At 55.0% G+C, this 12,704-nt stretch overlaps 1 protein-coding gene across 1 annotated transcript in view; it reads right to left on the reverse strand.

Annotated features, from left to right (window-relative positions):
- Window positions 1–222: 222 nt before the first annotated feature.
- SLC25A24 (solute carrier family 25 member 24) overlaps window positions 223–12,704 on the reverse strand; it is a 25,962-nt gene continuing 13,480 nt past the window's right edge. Inside the window, 4 exon segments of the mRNA XM_075615497.1 lie at window positions 223–1,653; window positions 2,647–2,797; window positions 5,280–5,447; window positions 5,523–5,630. Coding sequence (XP_075471612.1) covers window positions 1,475–1,653; window positions 2,647–2,797; window positions 5,280–5,447; window positions 5,523–5,630 — 606 coding nt within the window. The 3' untranslated portion in view covers window positions 223–1,474.

Here is a 12,704-nt window from a genome sequence, read left to right on the forward strand (position 1 = left end):
AGTGTCACTCATTGGGGAAGGGAGAAGTGTCACTCATTGGGGAAGGGAGAAGTGTCACTCATTGGGGAAGGGAGAAGTGTCACTCATTGGGGAAGGGAGAAGTGTCACTCATTGGGGAAGGGAGAAGTGTCACTCATTGGGGGGGGGGGGGAGAGAAGTGTCACTCATTGGGACAGGCAACATATTCCTATTCAGTTTTACATTTCCCCCCCTGCAAAGATGACAGGATAAAGTGAGGTTTTTATTGATGAATTCACAAGTCAATAGAAAAAAAAAGAAAAAAAGCAAAATATTACAGCGTCTCACAAATCATTTCTGGAGGAAATTGGACGTTTCTTTGGTTTATTTTCCTGTAAACAGAACCTTTCCCAGGCGGCCCCTTAAGACTTCTAATATTTGTGGGGGCGCAGGAAAGAAAGGGTGAGGGGCGAGGGGTGGGGGTTCAGTGGAAGAAGCGGAAGGAAAGGTGCAGAACTTTATAACAATCCTGAAATAGCGTCATAAGAATCGGGAACATTTCCCTCTGAAATATCAAAAATAGAAAGGTGGTGAATTTAAAATCCAGGTGATATTGGTATGAAGTTAAAACCTTGTGTGTAAAAGTTAAAACCGCATCAAAATGGCCTCTGAATCTCAGGGCAATAGGATGCTGCCACACCATCGGTTGTGAATTCCTATTGGACGGCCATTTATACCCACCTTCCAAACCCAGGAAGTAACTTCCCCAGCAAGTTTCTCGGGAATGCGGGTCACCTCTTGGGGAAACAATATGGCCACCTGATCTCGCAGGCCAGACGTCGTAAGTATCGCTTTCCTATTGGAGGACAACGGCCGGAGGCCATGTTGATTGTTACGTGAGGTGCCACCAAAAAATTAAATTAAAAAAAGGTCATTATCTCGGGACCCGGGAGGTCCCCGAAGCTGAAAATAGCACCCCGTACAGTGGCAGACGGGTGGGCGAAGTGTTAGGGGCTTCGAACATTATAGCACCACGTTCCAACTCTAGCCCTGACCCCCGGGTGTTTCCTTCTGGCCCTGTCCCTTCTCAGTGTTCCGTGTCCCCCCCATCTGTCATTTCCTGTCACAGAAGACAGGACCCTCTCCAGACAGGGGGCTGCCTAAAAGCAACAAGCCCCCATAAAAAAAAAAACAAAAACATTTGTCAACAACACCCTGAGTCAGGGGCGGCCAACTCCAGACCTCAAGGAGCCACCAACAGGTCAGGTGTGAAGGATAACCCTTCTTCAACACAGGTGGCTCAATCAGTGGCTGGGCCTCTGCTGAAACAGGGATATCCTTCACACCTGACCTGTTGGTGGCTCTTGAGGACTCTGTGGGTGCTAGTCTGACTCCTCCCACGTAATTTGGGATTTGATACATATATATTTATTTTTTTTAACGCCCACGACATCTCGGTGGTCCTCACGCGGCTGTAGTTCCTGAGCGGATATGGTTAAAAGCCCCCCCTGACCCTCTACGCCACACCTAGATGTACTTTCATTTTCTCGTACACCACGTAGCTGATGCTGACAGCGGGCAGGACCTTCATGAAATTGGGGGCGATGCCCGTGTAGAGCCCCGAAAACCCCTCTTTGGCGACAATCTTCCGGAAGAGACCCCCCATGCTCAGTTGAGGGGCGCCTTCGATCGACGCTATGAGAGAGAGAAGACAGGAATTAGCCAAACGCCAATATTTTGTGAATCTCCTCCCAACCCCCCCTTCCCGGTTACTGGTGAAGTTACCGGTATTAAATCTCCCTCAAGGGGAAATAAAATGGGAGCCAATTAGGAAGCTGCAACATCATCGGTTGAGAATTCCTATTGGACGGCCATTTAAATCTACACCAGGAAACTTCCCCAGAAGTATCTCGGGAACCGGGGCGGTCGCCGGAGCGGGAAAGAGTGTTATTCCTCTGTAGAGAACCCCCCCCCCCACTCCCCCGATTCCTATCCCATCAAACAAATCGAGGTGAGTTAGGGGGATTACTCCTTTAACATCTAGAGGCCCTAATGGCCAACGTAGAACGCCAGAGGCCCTTATGGCCAACGTAGAACGCCAGAGGCCCTTATGGCCAACGTAGAACGCCAGAGGCCCTTATGGCCAACGTAGAACGCCAGAGGCCCTTATGGCCAACGTAGAACGCCAGAGGCCCTTATGATGTTCTAGGTACATCATGGGAACATGCTCGTTTTCTACGGGGGTGATGGGGAGGACCGGTCAGATAGAGCCCAGCCTGATTTAAACGGACGGGCGCCAGTCATGTGATCACTCGATAGAGCCGGAGGTCCTATTGTCTTTGGGCTACATATTTGAAAAGCTAAGAAACAATATCATTCCATCTCAGCCATAAAGGAGATCTTATACAAGACGTCTGCGGAGACAAATGGCTGAAGGGGCGGGGCGTCCGGAAGAAATCCCCTATTAATTGAAGGCGGGTAATAAAAAAAAAGTGGCACTTTGGGTGTAAATCTAAAAAGTAGTGGTACTAGGCGTTCCCTCGCAGCGCACACTTTACCATCTAAAAACCCTCGTTTGGGGTAAAAAAAAAAAAAATGAAGAATTGGGACCTGAGGATAACGGAGCCGGTTCTGCCGCGTCCCTGCGGGTGTTTAAAATGGCGGACTGGCAGGGAGGAAGGCGCTCACCTTGGGCCTGCATTCGTGTCCTGATGAGGGCCAGTGGATAGCTGGCCAGCTGGCCACACGTGCTGGACACGGTGCCACAGCCGAGCAGGACCAGGATGCCGGGGTTGACCGAATCGGTGGCATATTTCTGAAGCCAGAAGTTCTTGAGGGTCTGTCGGGGGGAGGAGGGGGGACACAGGGTGACTTCACGACAGGGCTGTGGGGGTATCACTGGGATAGTGGGACCCTCTGGGAGATGCAGGCGGTGTCCTCGTGCGGACAGTGCGGAAAGGGACAGAGGGGGACAGTGCCACACAGAGGGGGACACACACACACGACAGTGCCACACAAAGGGGGGAAAACAGTGTCACACAGAGGGGGGGGGCAACGACAGTGCCACACAGAGGGGGGGACAGTGTCACACAGAGGGACACACACACACACGACAGTACCACACAAAGGGGGGACACACACGACAGTGCCACACAGAGGGGGACACACACACGACAGTGCCACACAGAGGGGGACACACACACGACAGTGCCACACAGAGGGGGACACACACACGACAGTGCCACACAGAGGGACACACACACGACAGTGCCACACAGAGGGACACACACACACGACAGTGCCACACAGAGGGGGACACACACACACGACAGTGCCACACAGAGGGGGACACACACACGACAGTGCCACACAGAGGGGGACACACACACACGACAGTGCCACACAAAGGGGGGAGGACGGTGTCACACAGAGGGGGGGGGGGGGGCAACGACAGTGCCACACAGAGGGGGGGGGGGCAACGACAGTGCCACACAGAGGGGGGGGAGGACAGTGTCACACAGAGGGGGGGAGCAACGACAGTGCCACACAGAGGGGGGGACAGTGTCACACAGAGGGGGACACACACACGACAGTGTCACACAGAGGGGGGGGGGAGGACAGTGTCACACAGGGGGGGGGGAGGACAGTGTCACACAGAGGGGGGGAGAGGACAGTGTCACACAGAGGGGGGGAGAGGACAGTGTCACACAGAGGGGGGGAGAGGACAGTGTCACACAGAGGGGGGGAGAGGACAGTGTCACACAGAGGGGGGGAGAGGACAGTGTCACACAGAGGGGGGGAGAGGACAGTGTCACACAGAGGGGGGGAGAGGACAGTGTCACACAGAGGGGGGGAGAGGACAGTGTCACACAGAGGGGGGGAGAGGACAGTGTCACACAGAGGGGGGGAGAGGACAGTGTCACACAGAGGGGGGGAGAGGACAGTGTCACACAGAGGGGGGGAGAGGACAGTGTCACACAGAGGGGGGGAGAGGACAGTGTCACACAGAGGGGGGGAGAGGACAGTGTCACACAGAGGGGGGGAGAGGACAGTGTCACACAGAGGGGGGGAGAGGACAGTGTCACACAGAGGGGGGGAGAGGACAGTGTCACACAGAGGGGGGGAGAGGACAGTGTCACACAGAGGGGGGGAGAGGACAGTGTCCCACAGAGGGGGGGAGAGGACAGTGTCCCACAGAGGGGGGGAGAGGACAGTGTCCCACAGAGGGGGGGAGAGGACAGTGTCCCACAGAGGGGGGGAGAGGACAGTGTCACACAGAGGGGGGGAGAGGACAGTGTCACACAGAGGGGGGGAGAGGACAGTGTCACACAGAGGGGGGGAGAGGACAGTGTCACACAGAGGGGGACACACACACGACAGTGTCACACAGAGGGGGACACACACACGACAGTGTCACACAGAGGGGGACACACACACGACAGTGTCACACAGAGGGGGACACACACACGACAGTGTCACACAGAGGGGGACACACACACGACAGTGTCACACAGAGGGGGACACACACACGACAGTGTCACACAGAGGGGGACACACACACGACAGTGCCACACAGAGGGGGGGGGACAGTGCCACACAGAGGGGGGGGGACAGTGCCACACAGAGGGAGGGGGACAGTGCCACACAGAGGGAGGGGGACAGTGCCACACAGAGGGAGGGGGACAGTGCCACACAGAGGGAGGGGGACAGTGCCACACAGAGGGAGGGGGACAGTGCCACACAGAGGGAGGGGGACAGTGCCACACAGAGGGAGGGGGACAGTGCCACACAGAGGGAGGGGGACAGTGCCACACAGAGGGAGGGGGACAGTGCCACACAGAGGGAGGGGGACAGTGCCACACAGAGGGAGGGGGACAGTGCCACACAGAGGGAGGGGGACAGTGCCACACAGAGGGAGGGGGACAGTGCCACACAGAGGGAGGGGGACAGTGCCACACAGAGGGAGGGGGACAGTGCCACACAGAGGGAGGGGGACAGTGCCACACAGAGGGAGGGGGACAGTGCCACACAGAGGGAGGGGGACAGTGCCACACAGAGGGAGGGGGACAGTGCCACACAGAGGGAGGGGGACAGTGTCACACAGAGGGAGGGGGACAGTGTCACACAGAGGGAGGGGGACAGTGTCACACAGAGGGGGGACAGTGTCACACAGAGGGGGGACAGTGTCACACAGAGGGGGGACAGTGTGACAGAGGGGGGCAGAGATACTCCGTGGGGAGGGGGGCACAGAGATACTCCACAGTGCGGGGGGAGGGGGGGCACAGAGATACTTGGTGTTACTATACAGTCCACGCATTTACCTCATAAATGGCCAGGTCAATCCCGGCGTAAGGAATGATCCCCAGGATATTGGGGATGTACCCCTTATAAAACGCCCGCACCCCTTCCTTCTTCAGGATGTTTTTGGCGCAGTCGAACATGCCGGAGTACTGGCCCGTCTTCGCCACGGCCAGGCGGGTTTTCAGCACCTGGCAAAGCGAGGAACACTTCAGCGCCAGTCTGCGTACCACAGCTTAGTGAACCGGGGCCTCGGAGACACTTACCTCCATGGGGTAGATTGAAGTCTGCGCTGTAGCTCCGGCGAGAGATCCCGCGACAAACCGCTCGGCCGTCCCCAGCTTCCCGCTCTCCGACGTCAACAGCTTCTTAAACTGGGAGGGGAACGGACCAGGGAACACGTCTGTACATACATTATACATACATACATATATATATATTATATATATATACACACACACACACACACACACACAATGTGTGTGTATATATGCACACACACATATACATGCCGCTGGTGGTGGGAGAAGAGGACCATGGCAGTGGAGGGAAGACGTTGAGACAGCGGGCGGCAGGAGAAGACGCGGCAGGAGAAGACATGACATCAGAAGTCAGACGTTGGTCAGCTTCCGGTGTTAGAGCGCGTTCCTCGCCTGCCGTCTCCTGTGCCGCTCTGCTCCTGGTCCGATGTCTTCTCCCACCAGCAGCTGTGTTCCTCCTGTTCCGCTCCCGTGGTCTTCAGCCCTCCTCTTTTGCCGCTGCCGGTAAGTGAGAAGGGGGGTGCAAATATCGGATAATACTTTCTGTATTATCCGTATTATCCGTATCCGTATTATCCGTATTATCCGTCATATGGATATGGATATATATATATATATTTTTTATTATATCTATTTGTATTGCTGGATGGTGATCCTGGCTGCACCGCAAGGAGCGATAGAGCGTTAGAGATAGAGAGAGAGATAGAGAGAGAGAGAGAGAGAGAGAGAGAGAGAGAGATAGATAGAGAGGGATAGAGAGGGATAGAGAGAGAGAGGATATACCAGGGTCCTTGTGGTGCAGTCAGGATCCCCATCCAGCAACAAAAATTGATAGAACAGAAATCCCCAACCCCCGCTGGTTAGTATAAATAGTAACAACGTTTAATTCATATCAAGCATCGGGGGTACAGAGAAGAGAGGACGGAGCGACGTTCGGCCATCCCCGTCCTTTATCAAGCTCCCTCGTCTCGGTAACCTCTGTTCAGCAGGGACCTACACTGAGTATATGTCACTTCTTATTGTCCTGTGGACTAAACGTGGGGAGACATGTGTAACCCGTGTGTCTGCAACAATAGGACACGGCCCCTAGCAGGCTCACTCACAAGGACATGTGACTATGATAAGCCAGTGAGGGGACAGGCGAAGGAGGAGGGACTGTGAGGGGGAGCGAGCCTTAAGTGCAGGGGGCCGCCGACATTCAGATCTGCAGGGAGCCGATAGAGTGAGGCTGTGTGCAGAGCCTCCTGCACAGAGAGACCTGCATGAGCCCCACGTGGTGAGAGGGGAGAGGACAGGCAGAGCCCAGCAGCCCAGTCTGAGACAGCGAGCAGAGGAGAGCCCCAGTCTCGGGGATAGCAGCACCAGGCTGGCACGGCCGCACACAGGCTCCCAGAGCAGGGAACCAGCGGATCAGCAGCCCAGTCTGAGACAGCGAGCAGAGGAGAGCCCCAGTCTCAGGGATAGCAGCACCAGGCTGGCACGGCCGCACACAGGCTCCCCGAGCAGGGAACCAGCGGATCAGCAGCCCAGTCTGAGACAGCGAGCAGAGGAGAGCCCCAGTCTCAGGGATAGCAGCAGCAGGCTGGCACAGCCGCACACAGGCTCCCCGAGCAGGGAACCAGCGGACCAGCAGCCCAGTCTGAGACAGCGAGCAGAGGAGAGCCCCAGTCTCGGGGATAGCAGCACCAGGCTGGCACGGCCGCACACAGGCTCCCCGAGCAGGGAACCAGCGGACCAGCAGCCCAGTCTGAGACAGCGAGCAGAGGAGAGCCCCAGTCTCAGGGATAGCAGCACCAGGCTGGCACGGCCGCACACAGGCTCCCCGAGCAGGGAACCAGCGGACCAGCAGCCCAGTCTGAGACAGCGAGCAGAGGAGAGCCCCAGTCTCGGGGATAGCAGCACCAGGCTGGCACGGCCGCACACAGGCTCCCCGAGCAGGGAACCAGCGGACCAGCAGCCCAGTCTGAGACAGCGAGCAGAGGAGAGCCCCAGTCTCGGGGATAGCAGCACCAGGCTGGCACGGCCGCACACAGGCTCCCCGAGCAGGGAACCAGCGGACCAGCAGCCCAGTCTGAGACAGCGAGCAGAGGAGAGCCCCAGTCTCAGGGATAGCAGCAGCAGGCTGGCACGGCCGCACACAGGCTCCCCGAGTAGGGAACCAGCGGACCAGCAGCCCAGTCTGAGACAGCGAGCAGAGGAGAGCCCCAGTCTCAGGGATAGCAGCACCAGGCTGGCACGGCCGCACACAGGCTCCCCGAGCAGGGAACCAGCGGACCAGCAGCCCAGTCTGAGACAGCGAGCAGAGGAGAGCCCCAGTCTCGGGGATAGCAGCACCAGGCTGGCACGGCCGCACACAGGCTCCCCGAGCAGGGAACCAGCGGACCAGCAGCCCAGTCTGAGACAGCGAGCAGAGGAGAGCCCCAGTCTCAGGGATAGCAGCACCAGGCTGGCACGGCCGCACACAGGCTCCCCGAGCAGGGAACCAGCGGACCAGCAGCCCAGTCTGAGACAGCGAGCAGAGGAGAGCCCCAGTCTCAGGGATAGCAGCAGCAGGCTGGCACGGCCGCACACAGGCTCCCCGAGTAGGGAACCAGCGGACCAGCAGCCCAGTCTGAGACAGCGAGCAGAGGAGAGCCCCAGTCTCAGGGATAGCAGCACCAGGCTGGCACGGCCGCACACAGGCTCCCCGAGCAGGGAACCAGCGGATCAGCAGCCCAGTCTGAGACAGCGAGCAGAGGAGAGCCCCAGTCTCAGGGATAGCAGCACCAGGCTGGCACGGCCGCACACAGGCTCCCCGAGCAGGGAACCAGCGGATCAGCAGCCCAGTCTGAGACAGCGAGCAGAGGAGAGCCCCAGTCTCGGGGATAGCAGCACCAGGCTGGCACGGCCGCACACAGGCTCCCCGAGCAGGGAACCAGCGGACCAGCAGCCCAGTCTGAGACAGCGAGCAGAGGAGAGCCCCAGTCTCGGGGATAGCAGCACCAGGCTGGCACGGCCGCACACAGGCTCCCCGAGCAGGGAACCAGCGGACCAGCAGCCCACCCCGCGGAGGGATCTGGGAGTAACAGCAGAGGGGATCCTCACTGCAGAAAAGGGAGCTGAAGTCTTTGTGAAGAAACAGGCCTGCACGGTACCAAGGAAACTGAGAAAACAGCGTCCATGTTTGGATATGCACTCCACCTTATATGTGTAAATTATACATACTGGAAAGAGGTGGTGTGTACCACCTAATAATAATAATAGCATGTTTTTGTATAGCGCTGCTAGTTTTACGTAGCGCTTTACAGAGACATTTTGCAGGCACAGGTCCCTGCCCCGTGGACCTTACAATCTATGTTTTTGGTGCCTGAGGCACAGGGAGATAAAGTGACTGCCCCAAGGTCACAAGGAGCCGACACCGGGAATTGAACCAGGTTCCCTGCTTCAAACTCTCAGTGCCAGTGTGTGTCTTTTACTGACTGAGCCACTCTGTCTCTCTGATTTGAAATAATATTTTATTTATTATTGAACAAAAGGAAAACAAAAAAGTAGATTAAAACTAAAACTCGCAACAGTGCTTATAGTAGAACTGCAGGTCAGTGTATAATAATTGTGTCCCGGCTAATTCCGAACTGTGAACCTAACCTGACAGATGCTTACAGCCACGGCAGATGTCTGCATATGATAATTACTGTATCCAGGCATATGTGCTGGTGCTTCAAAAAAAGTGCTAGGTGTACACTATGTAGTGTGAAATATTGAACCCAAGACTCTCACAATAATGCCTTGATAACTGAATTACCTCCTATGTGACATCTGTATGGATCTACTTTGACACAGCCTGATCAGATTAGTCTTAGATCATTCCTCCTGTGCCTATCTGTGTGTATCATATAGCTATAGTGGAAGCTATTGAACAGGCATAGTGGAAGGAGTGTCACAGATTGTAACAAAGCTGCAACAGGGCTCAAAAGGGATACTAAATGTATATGCTCATCCCTATCTATATAGTGGCAGCCTCATACATGCATGGTGTAGAGAAACAAAAAGCTGCTACTAGCTGACAGCACGATAACTCTTCCTCATACCCCACACACCCACATCCAGGGGGGGGGGGCGGCTGGGTGGGAGGGAGGAGAGAGGGAGAGGGCAGGCTGAGTATGCCTTGCAGTGTTAACCCTCTGTTAAGATAACTCTCTCCTAATAAATGCCTTGAGACTCCACAGTTGAGAGTAGCAATGTATTGCTACTAGTGCATTGTAGTAGTGTACGTAGCGATCCTAGTTAGAGGGGTCCCGTGGGTAGTGTATGTAGTGATCCTAGTTAGAGGGGTCCCGTGGGTAGTGTATGTAGCGATCCTAGTTAGAAGGGTCCCGTGGGTAGTGTATGTAGCGATCCTAGTTAGAAGGGTCCCGTGGGTAGTGTACGTAGCGATCCTAGTTAGAAGGGTCCCGTGGGTAGTGTATGTAGTGATCCTAGTTAGAGGGGTCCCGTGGGTAGTGTATGTAGCGATCCTAGTTAGAGGGGTCCCGTGGGTAGTGTATGTAGCGATCCTAGTTAGAGGGTCCCGTGGGTAGTGTATGTAGCGATCCTAGTTAGAAGGGTCCCGTGGGTAGTGTATGTAGTGATCCTAGTTAGAGGGGTCCCGTGGGTAGTGTATGTAGTGATCCTAGTTAGAGGGGTCCCGTGGGTAGTGTATGTAGTGATCCTAGTTAGAGGGGTCCCGTGGGTAGTGTATGTAGCGATCCTAGTTAGAGGGGTCCCGTGGGTAGTGTATGTAGCGATCCTAGTTAGAGGGTCCCGTGGGTAGTGTATGTAGCGATCCTAGTTAGAAGGGTCCCGTGGGTAGTGTATGTAGTGATCCTAGTTAGAGGGGTCCCGTGGGTAGTGTATGTAGTGATCCTAGTTAGAGGGGTCCCGTGGGTAGTGTATGTAGTGATCCTAGTTAGAGGGGTCCCGTGGGTAGTGTATGTATCGATCCTATTTAGAGGGGTCCCGTGGGTAGTGTATGTAGCGATCCTAGTTAGAGGGGTCCCGTGGGTAGTGTATGTAACGATCCTAGTTAGAGGGGTCCCGTGGGTAGTGTACGTAGCGATCCTAGTTAGAAGGGTCCCGTGGGTAGTGTATATAGTGATCCTAGTTAGAAGGGTCCCGTGGGTAGTGTATGTAGCGATCCTAGTTAGAGGGGTCCCGTGGGTAGTGTATGTAGTGATCCTAGTTAGAAGGGTCCCGTGGGTAGTGTATATAGTGATCCTAGTTAGAGGGGTCCCGTGGGTAGTGTATGTAGTGATCCTAGTTAGAGGGGTCCCGTGGGTAGTGTATGTAGCGATCCTAGTTAGAAGGGTCCCGTGGGTAGTGTATGTAGTGATCCTAGTTAGAAGGGTCCCGTGGGTAGTGTATGTAGCGATCCTAGTTAGAGGGGTCCCGTGGGTAGTGTATGTAACGATCCTAGTTAGAGGGGTCCCGTGGGTAGTGTATATAGTGATCCTAGTTAGAAGGGTCCCGTGGGTAGTGTATGTAGCGATCCTAGTTAGAGGGGTCCCGTGGGTAGTGTATGTAGTGATCCTAGTTAGAAGGGTCCCGTGGGTAGTGTATATAGTGATCCTAGTTAGAGGGGTCCCGTGGGTAGTGTATGTAGTGATCCTAGTTAGAGGGGTCCCGTGGGTAGTGTATGTAGCGATCCTAGTTAGAAGGGTCCCGTGGGTAGTGTATGTAGTGATCCTAGTTAGAAGGGTCCCGTGGGTAGTGTATGTAGTGATCCTAGTTAGAGGGGTCCCGTGGGTAGTGTATGTAGCGATCCTAGTTAGAAAGGTCCCGTGGGTAGTGTATGTAGTGATCCTAGTTAGAAGGGTCCCGTGGGTAGTGTATGTAGTGATCCTAGTTGGAAGGGTCCCGTGGGTAGTGTACGTAGCGATCCTAGTTAGAAGGGTCCCGTGGGTAGTGTATAAGTGATCCTAGTTAGAGGGTCCCGTGGGTAGTGTATGTAGTGATCCTAGTTAGAGGGGGCCCGTGGGTAGTGTACGTAGCGATCCTAGTTAGAGGGGTCCCGTGGGTAGTGTACGTAGCGATCCTAGTTAGAGGGGTCCCGTGGGTAGTGTATGTAGTGATCCTAGTTAGAGGGGTCCCGTGGGTAGTGTATGTAATGATCCTAGTTAGAGGGGTCCCGTGGGTAGTGTATGTAGTGATCCTAGTTAGAAGGGTCCCGTGGGTAGTGTATGTAGTGATCCTAGTTAGAGGGGTCCCGTGGGTAGTGTATGTAGTGATCCTAGTTAGAAGGGTCCCGTGGGTAGTGTATATAGTGATCCTAGTTAGAAGGGTCCCGTGGGTAGTGTATATAGCGATCCTAGTTAGAAGGGTCCCGTGGGTAGTGTATATAGTGATCCTAGTTAGAAGGGTCCCGTGGGTAGTGTATGTAGCGATCCTAGTTAGAGGGGTCCCGTGGGTAGTGTATGTAGCGATCCTAGTTAGAAGTGTCCCGTGGGTAGTGTATGTAGCGATCCTAGTTAGAAGTGTCCCGTGGGTAGTGTATGTAGCGATCCTAGTTAGAAGGGTCCCGTGGGTAGTGTACGTAGCGATCCTAGTTAGAAGTGTCCTGTGGGTAGTGTATGTAGCGATCCTAGTTAGAGGGGTCCCGTGGGTAGTGTACGTAGCGATCCTAGTTAGAAGGGTCCCGTGGGTAGTGTACGTAGCGATCCTAGTTAGAAGTGTCCCGTGGGTAGTGTATGTAGCGATCCTAGTTAGATGTGTCCCGTGGGTAGTGTATGTAGCGATCCTAGTTAGAGGGGTCCCGTGGGTAGTGTATGTAGCGATCCTAGTTAGAAGTGTCCCGTGGGTAGTGTACGTAGCGATCCTAGTTAGAGGGGTCCCGTGGGTAGTGTACGTAGCGATCCTAGTTAGAAGGGTCCCGTGGGTAGTGTACGTAGCGATCCTAGTTAGAAGTGTCCCGTGGGTAGTGTATGTAGCGATCCTAGTTAGAAGTGTCCCGTGAGTAGTGTATGTAGCGATCCTAGTTAGAAGGGTCCCGTGGGTAGTGTACGTAGCGATCCTAGTTAGAAGTGTCCCGTGGGTAGTGTACGTAGCGATCCTAGTTAGAAGTGTCCCGTGGGTAGTGTACGTAGCGATCCTAGTTAGAGGGGTCCCGTGGGTAGTGTATGTAGTGATCCTAGTTAGAGGGTCCCGTGGGTAGTGTATGTAGTGATCCTAGTTAGA

The sequence above is a fragment of the Ascaphus truei genome, chromosome 10 (assembly GCF_040206685.1).
Source record: "Ascaphus truei isolate aAscTru1 chromosome 10, aAscTru1.hap1, whole genome shotgun sequence".
Taxonomy (NCBI): domain Eukaryota; kingdom Metazoa; phylum Chordata; class Amphibia; order Anura; family Ascaphidae; genus Ascaphus; species Ascaphus truei.